This window comes from Pristiophorus japonicus, chromosome 4, assembly GCF_044704955.1.
Source record: "Pristiophorus japonicus isolate sPriJap1 chromosome 4, sPriJap1.hap1, whole genome shotgun sequence".
Lineage (NCBI taxonomy): Eukaryota > Metazoa > Chordata > Chondrichthyes > Pristiophoridae > Pristiophorus > Pristiophorus japonicus.
The window spans coordinates 137,182,968-137,201,576 of record NC_091980.1 but is presented as its reverse complement, the minus strand read 5'-3'; the positions used below and the strand labels follow the sequence as shown (position 1 = coordinate 137,201,576).

Here is an 18,609-nt window from a genome sequence, read left to right as displayed (position 1 = left end):
AAATAAGTGTACTGTTGACTTCACGGGGGAGTAATGTTATGTATTTAACCCTTTGTAACCTGCATGACACCTGACCACCAGAGGGCCCACCTGTTGGAGTCTCAAGGGATCCCAGCATCCCTTGGGAGCACTGTATATAAGCAGGCCTCCCACGAGGTACCTACACTCTGGAGTCTTATTAAAGGAGCTAAGGTCACACTTGCTCATTGTACACAGTACTCAGTTTCATCCTTTATTATGAATGTACCCAGGACAACTTCTGGGAGATATTCTGTTGCTTTTATCTTTTTTGATGTTCCTTTGTTCTTTTCGATAGTTGAAAAATGTTCTGAATGAAGCGCTGCTAACGTGTACATTTTACTTCTCTCCTCCTGGTCATGTCGATCTCCAGTCTTTGAAGAGCCAGAGGATCCCAGCAACCGGTCGTTCTTCTCGGAGATCATCTCCTCAATATCAGACGTGAAGTTCAGCCACAGCGGGCGGTATATGATGACAAGGGATTACCTCACCGTCAAAGTCTGGGACTTAAACATGGAGAACAGACCGATAGAAACGTATCAGGTACTTGTCAAACGGAGTCTGGGAAAGGGGCGAGTAGATAGTAATTTAACTGAGGTGTACAGCCAAAATCATAAACCATGAGAGAAAAGGTTCTGGGGTCATTCAGTAGACCACAGTGTTGAAATGAGCCTTATAACTTTGTATCTGTCATCAGAAGCTTCTGTTTATTACATCAGTGTAGACAATGGTTTCAGAGCTAAGCTAAGGCTCATGATAAGTTTGACTGAAGACTGCGAGAAGCTATTATGTCAGTACAGGTTGAACCTCTCTTATCCGGCACCCTCGGGACCTGGCCTGTGCCGGATAAGGGATTTTGCCGGATGAGGGGAGGTCATGTTAAATTGGATGGTACAGGTACTGAGCAAGGGGATGTCGGGGCTGGCTGGCTTGGAGCTGGGAGCGCAGCAGAGAGATCATGTGCAGCGCGGGGGGGTGTGAATCGCGGGGTCAGGCCAGCAATCGCGAGAGGAAGGACTTCAATGCGTTCAATTTGTTCATGTCGGAGCAGTCGGGAATGGTGCCGGACGAGGGGTGGTGCCAGATAAGGGAGGTTCAACCTGTACTGTAAATTTTTAATGCTTCATGATAGTAAAGTTAGAGGGAGAGAAATTTGGGAGTGCCCCTTTTGAGGCACCAGCTTTTAAAAGTAGAAAAAATCAGCGCAGGCACTAATCTTTTTCTACTTTAAAAAGATACGGGGTTAGCACTCCAGGAAGGAAGTGGAACGCTAAATCAAGTGCTCCACTTCCTTCCTGGAGCGCAAGAGGCAGCAGGCAGGGCAGTATGTGTGCAATGCTACACAATGGGCGGTGCAGCACTGCCACATTGAAAGGCTGCTTCCATCACTTAAAGGGAAGGGCCATCACTGCAAACTCTGCAAAAGAAAAAAACTCACCTGGACCCTGACGGCAGCCGCGATCCAGCCCGATGAACCCGATGCACTACATCAGAGTGCCGGGCTGATCGATCGAGGGCAGGACCCAGCAACAAAACCTGAAACAGATGATTTACCCCACTTACCCCAGCCACGCCGCCTTTAAGCATCACTCCTGAAGCACTCGGCCTCCCAATGAACGCCTCCTGCAGCTGCCGGTGTTTTCGCCCGGCGATGCTGCAGGGGACGGAACCCAAGTTTGGGTCTGGGGCGATGCGCACGGCGACGACCTCACGATTTCGGGGCAAAGGAAATCGGGAAGCAACGCTGTACTGCCGCTGTAATCCCCTTGCCAAATATGGCGGGAGTCAATGTTATCGCCATGCTCGGTCAGTACCTGGTTAGCGCCCTGTTATCGCCCCCCCCCCCCGGAGGCAATAATGTGAGGCGCTGAGGAGGCAAATTTCTCTGCCAGATTGTCTTGTGATCGGTAACACCTCTTTCAGCTATGGACTCCAGCCCCTCTCTCGCTCCCTATCACAGCCTTTCTTGTAGTGTTATCATTACCACAGCGGACAAACCTTCTCTGAATACTCCTCTTTCTGCTCCAATGCTGTGCCCTCTCGCTCATTCCTCCTCTAGCCCTTGTTTTCAAAGCAAGGCTCTTTGCTAACGCATTTACATCTGGAAGAGGCAGCCCAGGTTCCTCGTGCCAGACAAACCAGCATGGAAGAGAAAAGCAAATTAACAAATAGGGTTAGGTGATGTCAAGCTTGGGTTGATCATCTGCACAAACTTGTTTGGGGGAGGCGGGGAGGGGAGTGAAGGTCTTAACCCGCGAGTAAGAGCCCTGTCTGTTCCAAGTGAGCTCCGTTCTGTCTGGAGTCGGCAGTCAGAATGGCTCGAATTACACTTGCAAAATTACTGATTACATAGGCAGGCAGGATCTAATTACACATTCCAGAGAAACTGCCGGGTGTGTCTTGTCCTGTAAGGGGACCAATCAGCAATCAGGACTTGTCATCCAAGGAGACCAATCAGAGCTTTAGGTATTGCAAATGAACGTGTCCTTCAGAATTCTGTGAATGCTCCAGCAGACGCGAAGTTACTAAAGAAAGACTTGCATTTCTGCTGTGCCTTTCACAACCTCAGGCTGTCCCAAAGCGCTTCACAGCCAGTGAAGTACTTTTGGAGTGTGGGTCACTGTTGTAATGTAGGAAACACGGCAGCCAATTTGCACACAGCATACTCCCATAAACAGCAATGTGATAATGACCAAATAATCTTTTTTTGGTGATGTTGGTTGAGGAATAAATATTGGCCAGAACACCAGGGAGAGATTTCCTGCTTTTCTTCAAAATAATGCCATGGGATCGTTAACATCTATCGGGGACGGGGCCTCGGTTTAACGTTTCATCCGAAAAACGGCATGTATTATATGTTAAAGTCTGTGGAGTGGGACTTGATCCCACAACCTTCTGACTCAGCAGCGAGTGCGCTACCCACTGAGCCATGGTTAACACCTAGTCCTGCAGGCCAGGAAGGTTCCAGCTTCACCACACTGTACTGAGTTAACTGATCTCTGCTGGCGTGCTGGTAAAATGTAACAATTTGCCACAGTACCCCTGGGTTAAGGAGTAGGGAATCTGCCAATGTCCCTGTATTGATCACCATCCAACAACCTTTGCTGGCGGTTTTAATTTTTTAATTTTAGCATCAAAAAATTCGAGGGAAAAAAATTAGAGCTTCAAAAAAAGAGCGGGGTAAATTTGGAGAAAATTTTTTTTTTTTATTTTGAAGATCATTAAACCTCAAGAGAACAGGTAAGAGACTAACGAGGCACAGTTAAGTGAAATGGATCATTGAATAGTCACCAAACATACAAGAGATGAAGGGATAAACCAAAGCATGAAATTTGTTCAGGCTTTGGAGCATGTAAGGTTGGATTTGAGGAAGCTTAATGATCCAGCTCCAATCCCACTAATAGGTGGAAGCCCCTGCAATTCTGCACTGTGGGGTCTAATGCAGCGAAAGATTTCATCGAGGAGCAAATTCCCAGCAGTTGCTCAATTCCATGCGTCGGTGGTTGACAGCAAAACACTTGGGTAATACATTTTAATAAGTTCCTTTCAATAATTCCAAATTTTCCCGGTATTTGTGAGGTTGCTGGGCGGATTAATACTTGAATTCTTCCTCCTGTTGTTACGCAGCCCGTGAGAAATCTCACCAAATAACTTTGCCTACAGTTGCTTCCCTTCCCAAATTTGGTGCTGGAAGTTGGATCAGGCGAGTAACGTCAGTGCCTGTGTCGTCGCGCAATGCACGTGACAGTCTCGCCAGTGACGCGCGCTCACCTCGGAGTCCGATAGGAGCAGGGAAAATTCTGCTCTACCGATCCAACAACACGGAAAAATCTGGGCATTTATTGACACGAATCAGTTATTATTGCCGTCTCCACTCCTCCCCTATTCCCGTACAGGGAGAGGGTGGGGGTGGAGAGGACCAGTTGTAAGGCAGGAAGCTGCCATTTCCGGCAGTCACTGGCATGCCTCCAAGGCAGTGGGATAAACGAATACAGGGTCGAGGCCGCGAGGGGCAAGTTTTGGGATGGACGTCAGGAAGGTTTAGAGGGGATTTGAGGGGGGTTTCTTCACGCAGAGTGTTGTGGGGTCTGGAACTCGCTGCCAGGAAGAGTGGTGGATGCAGAAACCCTCACCACTTTTAAGAGATGGTTGGATGGGCACTTGAAATGCAGCAACCTGCAGGGTTACAGACCTAGAGCTGGTAATTGGGATTAGACTGGATGACCTTTTGTTGGCCGACGCAGATATAATGGTAAGTACTGCAGGGAATAGAATACGGTCAAGGTGATCTCCTGGACTAGTTTCGATCACCTGGATGGGTAGGAGAGGAATCTTCCCAGATTTTTTTCCCCTAAATTGGCCTGGGGTTTTTATCTGGTTTTTGCCTCTCCCAGGAGATCACATGGCTCCGGTTGGGATGGCATATAGAATGTTTCAGTACAAAGGGTACCGCAGTTGTGTGAGGTGGACTGGTTGGGCTGGGTGCTCTTTGCCTTTCCGCCATTGTTCAATATTTATAGGTTTATATGTAACCTTCAGGGCTGCTGACCGAGGGCCGTGCGTGGACACGATGGGCCAAAGTGGCCTCCTTCTGTGCTGTAAATTTCTAAATTTCTATTTAAAAAAACGAGGTCTGGATTTTCAGCTTTGACGTTTTTGGGGCGATAATGGCAGCAGAGCGATAAAGTTTGCGCCCAGGAATAGTTTGCGCTTCAGTCATCAAAATGGGCAGCTGGGCCCTGCATAAGGGGGCGCAGCGCAAAGGGAGGCATGTACACCTCTCTTAGGGCATTAGGATGGAAACTCCCAAGCTAAAGAGCTGGACCGGGAGTGCTCCGAGAGACGCCGGGGGGTGGGGGAGGGCAGGGGAGGTCAGGGGAAGCTAAAAAGAAAACCACAAAACCATTCCCAAAACATTGCCCACGCCACCACAACACAAATCGCAAATAAAATTAAAAGGAAAAACAATCACACTTACCTTAGGAGTCCATTACTTATCTCTCCGCTGTCGGCATCGTTGCACCGCCTGATTTCCCAGGCAGATAGTGCGAGGCGCGCTTTGGGGCGGACGGGGCGGGCAAGAATCAAAACTCGCGCTGATGTCACAACCAGGGCGTTGCACACCGGGCGCAGCTCTTCCGGGCGGTGCTACTCAGCGCTGCCGCTAAACCGGACCCGCGGATCGCGCCGGAGGCTGACAGCCACCCTTGCTGCCGCTCCGGGGCAAAAAATGGAGCAGAGAGGAGCCGAAAATCTGCCCCCCACAGTTATAAAGGTGTCTAAGAATACCTTACGTGAGGAATTGCTGAGGGAAGTCTGCGCCTATTACCTGCTGATGCGAGGCTTCCATCAGAGCAGACTAGCAAGTTCGTGTTCAGTGACTTGTATGCGGTTGTTGCATTTGGGGAAATCATTCTTTCTGCCATTTCTAAAACAACTTCAAGGGTTAATGACCTGCTCACTTGGTATTGTGTATGTCCAATATAAATCGACCATGGAAATTTAAAATAAAGCTGCATTGAATGCTGGGACTACACTGCAGTGTCCCTCAGCACAGGCCAACATTTGGATGAGTAATAGATAGAGTAATAAGGAGAAATAGTTTCGACTGGCAGGAGGGTCTGTAATCAGAGGTCACAAATTAAAGAAAATTGACAAAAGAACCAGAAGGGAGATGAGAATTTTTTTTTAATGCAGCAAACTGTTACGATCTGGAATGCATGGCCTGAAAGGGTGGTGGAGGCAGATTCAACAGTAACTTTCAAAATGGGAATTGGATCTATACTTGAAAAGGAAACATTTTCAAGGCTATGGGGAAAGAACAGGGGAGTGTGACTAATTGGATAGCTCTTTCAAAGAGGCATGATGGGCCGAGTGGCAGCCTCCTCTGCTTTAAATGCCTTCTAATTGAAGAGTTCCCCCCCTTCCCCACCCACCCTGCAAATGTTATTTATTTTTCCAGATGGCTGACAGACCCACTGTGCCTTTCAGACATTTCCTGTTGTTTTATTTCCACACACCCTTACTGTGCCTGGCTGTGATCTCACCTTGTTTGGTGTCCCATTGAAGCTGTTTGGGCTTAGCCTCGGGTAAAGCACAGGTGATAACTATAGGTCTTTCATTCCAAATTTGTTGGGTTTTTTTGCTAAGCATGAAGTTGATGCGGTTTATCGAGGAGTATTGTGGGACATCTTCATTCTCGCACAATTGAATGAATGCATGACAGAAAGCCTGAGCCTGTTGATAGTGTACAAGACTCCAATTACCTGACTCCTCACTATCCTATATAAGGCTCCAAAAAGGCCAATATTGCCTTATTTAAACAACTGCTTATAATGGAGTATGTGCTGCCATTCTTCACATCATGACCTCAATTTAACCCAGAATTGAGCTGGTTGGATGCCATCGTTGTTTGCCCGAGGCAGGGTTTGCTTGGTAAATGAGGTTTGTCACTCACCCCAATGCCCTAGTGGATAAGAGTCCTGGACTGGGATGGCACTAAACAAAATAATTACATTTGCTAATTTTTGTAGAAGAAAATGGTTTTTGAAAGTTCATTATACACCCAGAAACCAGCTATGATCCATTCTGCTCCCCTCCCCCACCCTACGGCCTCAGTAGACTTGCTTCTCCATGATCTTTTGGGGTTCTGTTCATCGTTACAGGATGTTGCCGAGGTTTTAGTTCCATGCTGTTTTCTCTCCTTTTATAGCTCTCCTGTTGCAGGAGACAACAAATGTCTATCCTTGAATCCACCTAACCACTACTCCTTATCACACAATAGGTTCAGATGAAGAAGGGTCTTAAACCCATCTGATCTCTTTCTTCCAGAATGCCAACCCCATCATCTCCCCATGGTAGTATCTAAATGAATCTGGTGCCTGGTCTCAACCAGGTGTCAGCTTTGGCTGGTGATAGCACTCACGCCTCTGAGTCAGTAGGTCGTGGGTTCAAGCCCTCCTCTAGGTGGGTTCAAGCCCTCCTCTAGGATCTTAGCACATAATCTCGGCTTACACGTCAGAGGTGCCGTCTTTCGGATGAGGCGTTAAATCGAGGTACCGTCTGCCTTCTCAGGCGAATGTAAAACATGCCAAGGCACTATTCAGAGAGCACGGAAGTTCTCCTGGTGCCCTGGTCAATATTTATTCCTCAACCAACATCACTAGAAAAAAAAAATCTGGTCATCATCACGTTGCTGTTTGTGGAATCTTGCTGCTGTGCGCAAATTCCCTGAAATACAACAGTGACTACACTTCATAGTACTTCATTGGCTGTAAAGTGTTTTGGGACATCCTGAGGTCGTCAAAGGCACTATATAAATCAAAGTTGATTGTTCATTCAACTACCAGTCCCGGGCACCCCATTCTAGTTGTTTACTACTCTGTGTAAAGAAATATATTCTGGGGTCTATCTTGCTGGTCTCTCGTGCCCACTTGTCCTATAGTCCGTGTGTGTCTGAGAGCATTATTCTGGGTTTGTCTTCTCTATCACATTAATATCATATAAAGTGAATTGATCTTTAGCAATAGTTCAGAGTTCATGTACCAAGAGCTCCAAGATAACAATGGGGAAATTGAGATTAAAGAGTAATGTGGGATGTATAATCCAAAAAGGGTAATAGAATTGTGGAATAAATTTCCAAGGAAGGCCATTGAAGGGAACAGTATAAGTACATTCAGGAGACAATCAAATGTTTTTCTGGAGAAAAGAGATAAAAGGGTATGATGAGAAGATGGATAGATGGGGTTGAGATCTGTCAAACAAAGACAGGATTGTCAGTGAAATTATCTTTTCCTGTTCCCAAAAATTCTTAGAATTGTGCTTTGCAGATACTTATGCATTATGTAGATCTGTCATCGGGCTACGCAACACTGCATATCATTTTATAAGATTGTATGGTTGGATAGTTTGCCTGCAGAGGTGAGATGTGCACACTCTCCCGATGGCTCAGTGAGGAGCTGAACCCCACAGGCAGAAGGCTCCAGATTGAATTCCGGCTCTGTGCTGAGTTAGCTGATCGTAATCAGCCAACTGTCGGCCCACTACAGCCAACCTCAGCGAGCCTGGGTTAGTTACCACAGCTGACTCATGCCCAACAACCCTTGTTTTGCTGTCAACCACTGTCGCATATACGTGTGCACTTTGAGTAAGGCCAGGATCAGGCTCACCTATATGATGCTGGCTGTGGCCAAATAGTGAATGGTAAGCACGTGGGCCCATTCCAAGAGGCCGATTCCTTCACTAGAGGGTAATAAAGTTAGATTGGGGAAAAACTGAGTACAACCGATTCCCCAACACTTAATCATCCCTGTCACCCATGGTTACATGGGAGCACCTGCCATTCTTAACCCTATTTCTTTCCTGTTGGTCTTTTGTCAGGTGCATGAATATCTGAGGAGTAAGCTGTGTTCCCTCTATGAAAACGATTGCATCTTTGACAAGTTTGAGTGTGTGTGGAATGGGTCTGACAGGTAGGTGATGCTTTCGATTTGTCTTTGCAGGCCAGTGAAGTAGTCTGCATTTCTTACCCTTTCTACCTCGACTGGAGTGGTCATTGAAATGATCCCTCTGTAGGTCAAAGTTCAATTACTTCAGCTGCATCCCTACGGTGTAAATAAATTGGAAATGTGCATCCAATATGTTGATGTACTTAATCAGTTCTATAATATAATCTGCAAGAATGATCTACTGATAGCTTTGTAGGGTACGCGCACTGTGGATTATGGCACTGAACCTTATAGAGGAGCTGGTCCCTGGTTCGACATCCGTACTGTACCATTGGCCCCAGTACCCCTGCACTAGAGAGGGGAGAAGATACTCCTCTATTGCCACTCCCGATTACTATCAGTGACTCCTGCAATAATGTGTGAGGACAGGATCATGCTCTGCTGAGACGGCCACTACTGAAAAACACTCGCTGTCTAGGTTTGGGAAACGGTCACTTGATATGAGGTACCATACCCTGGCAAAAATCCGACTTCAGAAGAGGAAAATCTTTTGTTGAGGAAATCGCAGGGAAATTAATGGATTTTGTGCATATGGATTTGCAGAAGGCATTTGATAAGGTGGTACATAGGAGACTTGTTACGAAAAAATAAGCTACATGGTATTAAAGGGAATATAGCCACATAGAAATGGCTGAGGGACAGAAAGCAAAGAGTAGGGTAAATGTTGCTCAGATTAGGGTAAAATTTATGATTCTATGATCACTTTCTTGCTTTTGTATTAAATGAACTCAACTATAAAATGCAGAATCCCATTTGGTGTTTTTAATGGCCTTTTCTAGCTATGCCCCTCCCTATCTTTGTAACCTCCTCCAGCCGTACAACCCTCTGCGCTCCTCCAATTCTGGCCTTTTGAGCATCCCTGATTTTCACCATTGGTGGCTGCCTGGGCCCTAAGCTCTGGAATTCCCTCCCTAAACACCTCCGTCTCGCTACTTCTCTAGGTCGAAAAGGCACGCCGCTACCCTAATCTACTTCATTTTAGTAATTTTTGTTACCATTTTACAGCACAGAAGGAGGCCATTCAGCCCATTGTGAAAAAAATCTGTGCTCCCTGATTAATAACCAGGAAAATAGGTCCTTCCTATCCACTCTAACTAGACCCCTCATAATATTATACACCTCAAATGATGTATGAATTTGTGAAAACATTGATTAGGCCACAGTTGCGTACAGGTCAGAGCATCCAATTATAGGAAAGCTATTGCAGCCATGAAAAGGGTACAGCAAAGGTTATAATGAAGACAGGTGTGAAAAATTAGGGCTCTGTCACTAGATCAGAGAAGATTAAGTGGGGGCATCGAATAGAGGTTTTCAAAACTATGAAAGGTTTTGAGAGCGTCAGATAAAATATTATTTCTATGGTTGCCAAACAAGGGGCCATAGAATATCACTAGAAGAATGAAGGGGAAAGTTTAGAACATTTACTTTTGCACAGAGCGTTATTAGAACATGTAAGACTTTACCACAAATGGAAAAGGAGGGAGCAAACTATAGCATTATTTAAAAGAGAATTGATAAGGAAGAAGAAATTAAAAACACAAGGATACAGGGAAAGGTTAGGAAAATGGGGTTAGCATAGACAGATGCAGTTGAAGAGCTAGCACAGGATACAGGAATTGATGGGCCGAACAGTATCCTTCGATGCTGTCATTTCTATGATCCTAAGAGGGGAGAAACTGGCAACAAAAAAAACTAAAGTGAAGTAGATTATTTAAAAATGAAAATAATGTTATCAAATGGGAATGCAGAGGGAGGAATTGGAAAGAAAGGCCAGTTTAAAATTATAAAGACATTGGGGAGTCATATTGACTTTGTCCGATAGTGTAACACAGGTGATGAAGAATTGACAGCCCGTCTTACATCCCTCATGTTTTTATTAATTTCTCTTGACTACTGAGGGGCTGCTGCATTGTCAGAGGAGTCATTAGGTGCAATATTAAAAATTTTTTTTTTTGATCAGCCGGATGTGCCTTATATGTATGGAATCCCATCTCCATATTTAAGCATCTCCAACCTATCTGTTGAAAAATCCACGCGAGTTGAGGCTCCACTTGCTTGGTGTGGCATGCACACTTGGGGTTACAGCCGCTTGCCTAAAGCTAGAGGTCGGTAGAGACCCTCAAGTGTGAACAGGGGCCCGGCTGGAGTTTAACCAGTCAAAACTTTGCCACTTACCAGTACAGAGTGTCCTGCTGCTTGTCCGTTGAGGGCCACACTAATTTTTAGTGCCTTGGTCTATCCCCTACCCCACCTTATAGACTCCACTGGTGAGTCAGGTTGACTGGAGTACCATGGACCTACCTGACCCACGCATCATATGACTTGGTTCCGAGCTCCCATCAACCGGTATCCCATCATCGTGGAGGCACGACTATCCCCATTACCCCATTTTCCCCTCCTCCCCCAAGAAGCATAGTCACTAGTGAGATCTCTTTTAGCAGCGAATTTTCCCAATATTCTGGCCAACATTTCTCCCTCAACCCACGCCACCAAAGACACATTAACTGGTCGTTCATCTTTGTCCTGTACATGAAAAACATGAAGGTGTTTTTTGAAGGTACGTGAAGTTATATAACCATAAAGCCTTCCTTTCTTTCCCCCCACCCCGCACCCCCCGCCCCCCCCCCCCCCTGTGTTCATCTGCTTCACAGCGTGATCATGACGGGCTCTTACAACAACTTCTTCAGAATGTTCGATCGCAACACAAAGCGGGATGTCACGCTGGAAGCATCACGGGAGAACAGCAAGCCCAGAGCAATCCTCAAACCTCGCAAAGTATGCATGGGAGGGAAAAGGAAGAAGGACGAAATTAGTGTCGACAGTTTGGACTTCAGTAAGAAGATTCTGCACACGGCGTGGCATCCGTCAGAGAATATCATAGCAGTAGCCGCCACAAACAACCTCTATATATTCCAGGACAAAGTGAACTAGAACATTTGTTTGACTGGTCACCTTAGCACTGCGTACAATTAAACATCAAATGATTATTATTATTTTTTAAAGGAAAACTTGCCCTCTGGAATTAATCCTAACAATTGTTTTTTGTCAAGTTGTCTGTCTTAATGAAGCTGTGGTGCCTTTTGGTATGTGGATCTGTAATTCCCATGATGCATCTGTTCTAGAACAAAATGGCTTCTGTTTGAGACACTGAATTTCCATCTAATTCTTCTGGCTTTTAAAGCTGTAAATATTCGACACTGACTTGTAAATTTTCTTCCCCCCCCCCCCCCCCCCTCACCCTTGTGGAAATAGGGATAAACTTTTATGTTTTGTGTATTTTATTTCTCCTCAGCTGCTAATGCCTTGGACATTCTTTATCCAAATAATCTTATTTGCACCGATTGACAGCTGCTTCCGGAGGGCGTCAGATGTTAGAGTGTACGTTTATATTTTTAAGTTTTTTTTGTTCTCCATAAAATGCGCCCCTCCTGTTTCTACGCACACTGGGATTGAGAGTAATTTCAGGTGTTTGTCAGCATAATATAATGAGCGATGTTTAACGAATCAGGGAATTTTCAACGCAATTCCTCTAACAGAAATCTCTTATTTGTGAAATGACCCGAGCAGTTTTGTAGCTCAGTATATGAAAGAATGAATTTACTTGCATTGTTGAACAAGCAAACTAGAAAACGTTTATGTTAACTATACTAATGCCAATTTGAAAATGTAATTGTAGATTTTTAAAGCCCCGAGACTGTCGGGGCTTTTGTAGGTAGAGTTTTTCAAGTTTTACATCTAATAATGGGAGTAATTGCATATAATGACTGAACAGGTTTTACTTTTAAATTATGTCCTAATTATGTCAGATCTCAGAATTGTCTTTCCACCCCTTCCCCGCCACTGCCCCCCCCCCCCCCACTCCCTCCCCTTGATAGAAACATAAGGAATAGGAGCAGGAGTGGGCCATTTGGCCCCTCAAGCCTGCTCTACATTCAGTAAGATGGCTGAAAGTTATGTTCTGGTATAAATTTCTTTGAAATGTCTTCTGTTAATATTGTCCTGGTGGTTTGCACACAATTTCCTCAGTTTGGTTCTTGTAGAGCTAGGTATAGAATGTGTAGTTTCTGTTTCTTAAAACCAGGGGTATTCATTTTAACTGACACTACACCAGAATAAAGCTACACTGTCCTGTCAGTATTGACTGAAGGTTTGACTGGAGCCTTTACCAAGATGGGAGATATTCTCTTTTTAAATATATGTATATCTATGTATGATCAAGCCTCAATCTTTTACTTGTCCCAAGCTTTTGCTACGGTGAATACAGTTCAAGTAGATTTAGCCGTGCTTCCCCCTATGGCTCAGTTGGTAAAGGCAGAGGGCTACCTAACTATGCGTCAAGTTAGTTGAGCTCAGCTGCATCCACAACCATTAAACTTGATAGACCCCCCAGATTAGGGAGAAGGGAGAGAAAAATCAGCCAAAGCTCTTGCTCTTAATTGCTATGCAGTAACCCTTGCTGGAAGCTGTGCATGTATGAACATGGGCGGGGCGGGACGGTTGAGGACAGGACCAGGCTTGACGGTGTTGCCCCCTGTAGTCGAATAGCTCACCAACACTTGGCTAGGTTCCAATGCGAAGAATTATCACCCTGGCCAGGCACTGGAGGGTGCCTGGCATCCCTGGAATCATGCCACAGAAAAATATCAACGCATTCAGGGGAAGGAGTAAACATCTTTATTTCTTACAAAAAATGCAATCTTTTTACAGCAACAATCCAGAATCAAATCTCAAAAATAAACACTGTTTAATTAGATTCAGCCAAAAATAAAATGAATACCTAATGTTCCACTATTTTTTAAAGGTGCATTTAAACAAATGCTTTAAACGGATTTATTTAAGTTTTAGTAAGCATTCAGGTGTAATTCAATGTTTAAAAATAAAATTAGGTGACGATTTTTGTATTATGTAACACATGAACAGCCAGGTTCACCAGCCCCTAATCCGCGATGGATGAATTTTTTTAAACAAAATGCTTTGGAAGCGGGGCCTATAAGCTGTTTGGTAAATAACTTGGCATTTCGTTGGATAGAGTCTGAAAGTTAATATTTACACAGAACATTTGTTAGCTATAGTTTCAACTCTCCCCCTTGATGAGTCATAATCCCCAAAGTATCAAGTCAACACTGGTGCAATGTGTACTTAGTCAGCCCAGATAGCAGTAACGAGGAGGGATGAAATTGAAACACAAAATCTGTCACCAATTACCAACTATTGAGGAGTTGCACAGCAGTGTTTAAATCTTTCAAATTTACCTCCTATCGCTGAGCTTTTTCAGCATGCTCTTGGAAAATAGTCATCCAGAAACAGGAGTAAAAACGCACACACCAGCAACAGCCACTTCAGTCGCCTGATACGACTTGTGCACCCATCCATGCCCATTCATTTGCATAAGAGATGTTTTTACATATTGTATAGAGTCTACAGCACAGAAACAGGCCATTTGGCACAACGGGTCCATGCCGGTGTTTATGCTCCACACGAGGTCCTCGCAGCCTACTTCATCTCACCATACCCTTCTATTCCTTTCTCCCTTATGTGCTTATCTAGCTTTCCCTTAAATGCATCTATGATGTTCGCCTCAACTACTCCACTCTCTGGGTGAAGAAGTTTCTCCTGAATTCCCGATTGGATTTATGTGACTATTTATGGCCCTTAGTTTTGGTCCCCCCACAGGTGGAAATTACTTCTCCATATCTACCCTATCAAACCCTTTCATAATCTTAAATGCCTCTATCAGGTCACCTGAGCCTTCTCTTTTCTATTAATTAATTAATTTTAACCCTCAAAATCTCCAAATATCCCAGCAAATCGCAGCCTCCATTGATCCAGACCAAGATACTCAAAGGTCAGAATTCAATTAAAAATACCCAATTGAACCTGTGTTCATTCTGCCCAGCTTGTTGCCCATTATTCTCGCCTTTTTCTGTATCTGTCATTTTTTACATTATTTTTTCCTCCCTAGATCGATTTGTTTTCTACACGTTATTTTCCTCGTACAATCCTAACTTTAAAAGTGTTTAATTACTTTCTTCAGACCTCCCGGCTTCCACTGGCCATTTTGTAACTTTTCCAAAAGATGAGAGGAGGGTGTAGGGGAGGGTGAAATTAGTCTCAGGTGATAGAGCAGAAACAGGCGATAGTGAATCAGCTGCCTATCTTACACCACGCCCGATTTTCTCATCCATTGACATCATTGAGGGCTGCTGATTGGCTACCAGCCGTGGCTCAGTTCGTAGAGCACTCTCGCCCGGAGTCAGCAGGTTGTGGGTTCAAAACCACTCCAGAGACATGAGCACAAAATCTAGGCTGACACTTCCAGTGAAGTACTGAGGGAGTGCTGCACTGTCGGAGGTGCCGTCTTGCAGATGAGACATTTAACCGAGGCTCCATCTGCTCTCTCAGGTGGACGTAAAAGATTCTATGGCGTTATTTCAAAGAAGAGCAGGGGAGTTTTCCCTGGTGTCCTGGCCAATATTTATCCCTCAACAGCACTAAAACAGATTATCTGATCAGAGCCTGAATGGGTAAAATACATTGCAGCATCAAAATTAGCACTAAATCGCAATAACTACTCGAACAATTCGATCAGTTAATTGAGAAACTGTGCATTTACTTAATCCTTTTCAATTGCCTTTTATAATATGCCTATTATACTGGTTATCATTTATAACATGGCTGAACTGTGAGCAGGCACTTACTCTTAACTAATGATCATGATTTATAACATGGTTGAACAGTGATCACTAATTCCTAACTAACAATTGCCCACTGAAGTTAGCGCAGCTTTGTAAAACCCCAACCTGCTTACTGAGGATGCTGCCTCTCAGATTGAGTTCTGTGCTCTCTCAATCAGTGGACTTGAAGTTAAACACTGTTTACATATGCACTGCGGTGTATGACTGAGCCATGCACCCCCAGAAGGTCAGAGTTCAGCCCTGCCCGGTTAGTCCATTTCACTGGAGATGGAGATAAGGTTGCTACAGTCCAACTCAGTGCCCTTGAATGAGGGAAGCAGGGAAATCGGCCAGGATTGCCGCTCAGGATCGCTGTCCAATGACCATGGCTGGGAAGTGCATGTGTGGAAGTTGGTCGGGAACAGGATCTGACTCGACTGTGATGCCTCCCTGGGTCAAATAGCCGCTGACTCTCACTGCCTAGGTTCCTGCACAAAAAATGGAAACTTGGATGCAGTGCTGGAGAGCGTGGATGGAACTGCAAGTCCGTGGCTTCAGAAGAAATAAAAATAAAAATTTGTACCCTGTATTGCGACAATAATGTTTCAAAAATGAATCTTCCAGCCATGGTCACTGGATAGCGGTCCTGAGAGCGGGAATCCCACTGATTTTGTTTTTTTTGTTCCCCTCCCTCCCTCGTCAAAGGGTGTTGAGGCCAATTGTAGTACCCCTATCTGCATCCTGACTGAAATGGGTACGGATCAAGAGCTGAACTCTGACCTACTGATCTATATTGGGGTGGGGAAGGGGGTTAGGAAAAGCCTCACCCCCACCCTCCCCCCTCCCCATGCATATTTTCTTGTTCCTTACTTCTTAATACTCCTAATGCACTCCTACATCACAGTAAGGAGTGTTCACACATTCCAAGCATTTAAATCAACCCCTTCCTCAGCTCATTTTAAAGCAGGTTTTGGCCCAGCACATCCTTAAACAGTCAATTCAAGACAGGTTGTATCCACAGTCCTAACTCTCAGCAGAACCAGTAAGAGTGGCTAATCTTGCTGCATAGGGCAATTTTGAATGAGGCTTTCAGGCCATGTCAGCGCTCGCCTCGTGCACTTCAAACAAAAGTTGCTGGATCATTCAAACCGCAGAATTTTACAGTACGGAAGGAGGCCATTCCACCCTTCATGCCTGTGCCGGCTCTCTTGACAGAGCATCATCCCACTCCCCAGCCCTATTTTCCCCCCATAATCCTTTTCAATTTTACTTTTACAAATATTTATTCCCTTTCTTTTTAAAACCTATTGTGGATTCTGTGGGACATTCCATATTCTAACAACTCTTTGTTTTAAAAAAAACTACAACCTCTCCTGTCATTCTGTCGAGTTATCGACTAGCTGAAAGTATCTTTTCACCATTCACCTAATCAAAAACCCTCATAATTCTGAGCACCTCTATTAGATCTCCTCTGTGCTGGTGACATTAAGCTTTTTTTCCAGGAAACAGAAGAGATATGTAATTTTAAAACTACTGTTGGCTTCCTTAACCGACAAACACTTAGTGTCCTTGTGTGATGTTCCTCAGCCCCCTATGTTAACAGAAGCCGGACTGTTCAACCTGTTTACTTTAAATGAGTTAACCGCCTCCATTAAAATGATGAACAGGGCGATTGTGCGTGAACCCGTGAAGCATTCATCCCCGAATCTTAACCAATTCACTTCTAGACTATTGTACTGAATATAGGGCTGGTCCAAACTCTCATCTGTTTCAATAGTCACTTTCCCACATCCCAAAACAGCAGGCCTGTATTTCATGGACCACTGCCAAAGGACACTGTGCCCATGTGTGCCCAGAGACTACTCGACAAACACCAGAACCAAGACACAAAGGTACCTATCTACCTGCTACTTGATCAATAGGAGAGACACCAGTGTTGGTGTCCAATGCCATATACTTGTTTCTATAAGTGTACAATTAAAAGGAGAGCGGGCGGGGTCTATGTCAGTATTTTTTTCTTTTTCAAAAAACACAAGTGAATTTGCAGTCAATGATTCTGTTCTGTACCGCAATGTTTTTTATTGCATGTTAACTGCCAGGCCCTTTTTTGAGGGGGGATGGGAGTCGGGGTGGGTGGGTGGGGGGAGGGGGGGTCATGGATGTGACTAAGGTACCACCCTGAGCTTTAGGACATGCTGTGGCTGTTTTGTGTTAGGGGCTTGACCGACTGGTAAAAGTGCTTTCTATATTGGGGAGGGGAAGGGCAGGCGGGGCTGGCTCTTTATTGTATGGGTCAAATGATTCGGCTGGTGTACCTTTGTCCTTGTTACTGTCTGCTTTGTTTCTTAAAGAATAAACTGTTTGCAGCTAAGGCTGCTTCATGAAGTGCGAGAGTTGCAGTGTTTTGTTCAAATGATGTGCTTTTATCTTGATACCATCAAAGAGAGAGTGGCCATCTGCTGCCCCATTCAAGGGTGTCATCAATTCTGACTTGGCAAACTTGAGACTTTCTGTTTCTACAGGTGAGACAAAGCCCTCTGCAGAAAAGGTCAAGTGCTAAGGCTCACAATATTCAAAGTGTTGGGACACACAGCCAAACATTGGTGGTGGCAGGTCAAGACTCAGAGGGAGCAATTCCTTTGGTCTGCATTCTGCCTTCAAATATGAGTTCCCTCGTTGATTTGCAATGGGTCAAGCCTACTAGAAACCTGGCAAGAATGTAAAACAAATGGACAACATTCACATTGTAACTAGCAGACTTGCTTTGAAGGTGAATTGGATTACAAGAAGCATCTGGTGCCTTTCCTCCACCAGGCTAAGTGCTGGCAACTGGTCAATGCATCCACGGTCCTCATAAGGCTCTTTGTACTTGTGTCAGCAGATAAAAGTGGATTACTGTGTTTTTAAAAAAAAGCAGTAGGAGCTTATATTAAGGTAATGCGTCATTAGAATACTTAGCTCAGCCTGTCAAGAATGACACCAAACATCCAGCCAAAGCTAACACTTGTCTCCGAAGCAGGATTACCAAACGAACCTTACTCTCAGAGGCTTCATTCCAATTTCAGCAACAATCCACAGGAGTTACGCTATGCTACATGGCCATTTCCACAAGCAGACGCGAACAAACCAATACATTCAGGAGACCAAGACAGACTTCTTCTGCTTCCTTAGGAGTGAGTATCTGAGAAGATGGGGAAAAGCAGAGTGGCCAGTTTCTCCTTGTCACCCCCAACAGTGATGCCCAATTACAGGAGGTAGGCTGTGCCCCCATCAAGTTACTATAGTGTCTTAGGAGCACCAGACTACATCGCCCTCCAGAGATGTGAACCTAACACCTGAAGATAAGTTCCATTGTCAAGAGGCATTGTCGAGATGTACTGTATCAACATATGCTTCCTTTTGCACTTTGA

At 44.8% G+C, this 18,609-nt stretch overlaps 1 protein-coding gene across 2 annotated transcripts in view; it reads left to right on the top strand.

The window, feature by feature from the left end:
- LOC139263068 (serine/threonine-protein phosphatase 2A 55 kDa regulatory subunit B beta isoform) overlaps positions 1-17,295 on the top strand; it is a 529,859-nt gene extending 512,564 nt beyond the window's left edge. For both annotated transcript variants that reach the window (XM_070878606.1, XM_070878607.1), the window contains 3 exons: positions 392-561; positions 8,398-8,489; positions 11,177-17,295. In XM_070878606.1, the coding sequence (XP_070734707.1) occupies positions 392-561; positions 8,398-8,489; positions 11,177-11,456 (542 nt within the window). In that variant the 3' untranslated portion in view covers positions 11,457-17,295. The remainder of the gene's footprint in view (positions 1-391; positions 562-8,397; positions 8,490-11,176) is intronic.
- The last annotated feature ends 1,314 nt before the right edge of the window (positions 17,296-18,609 follow it).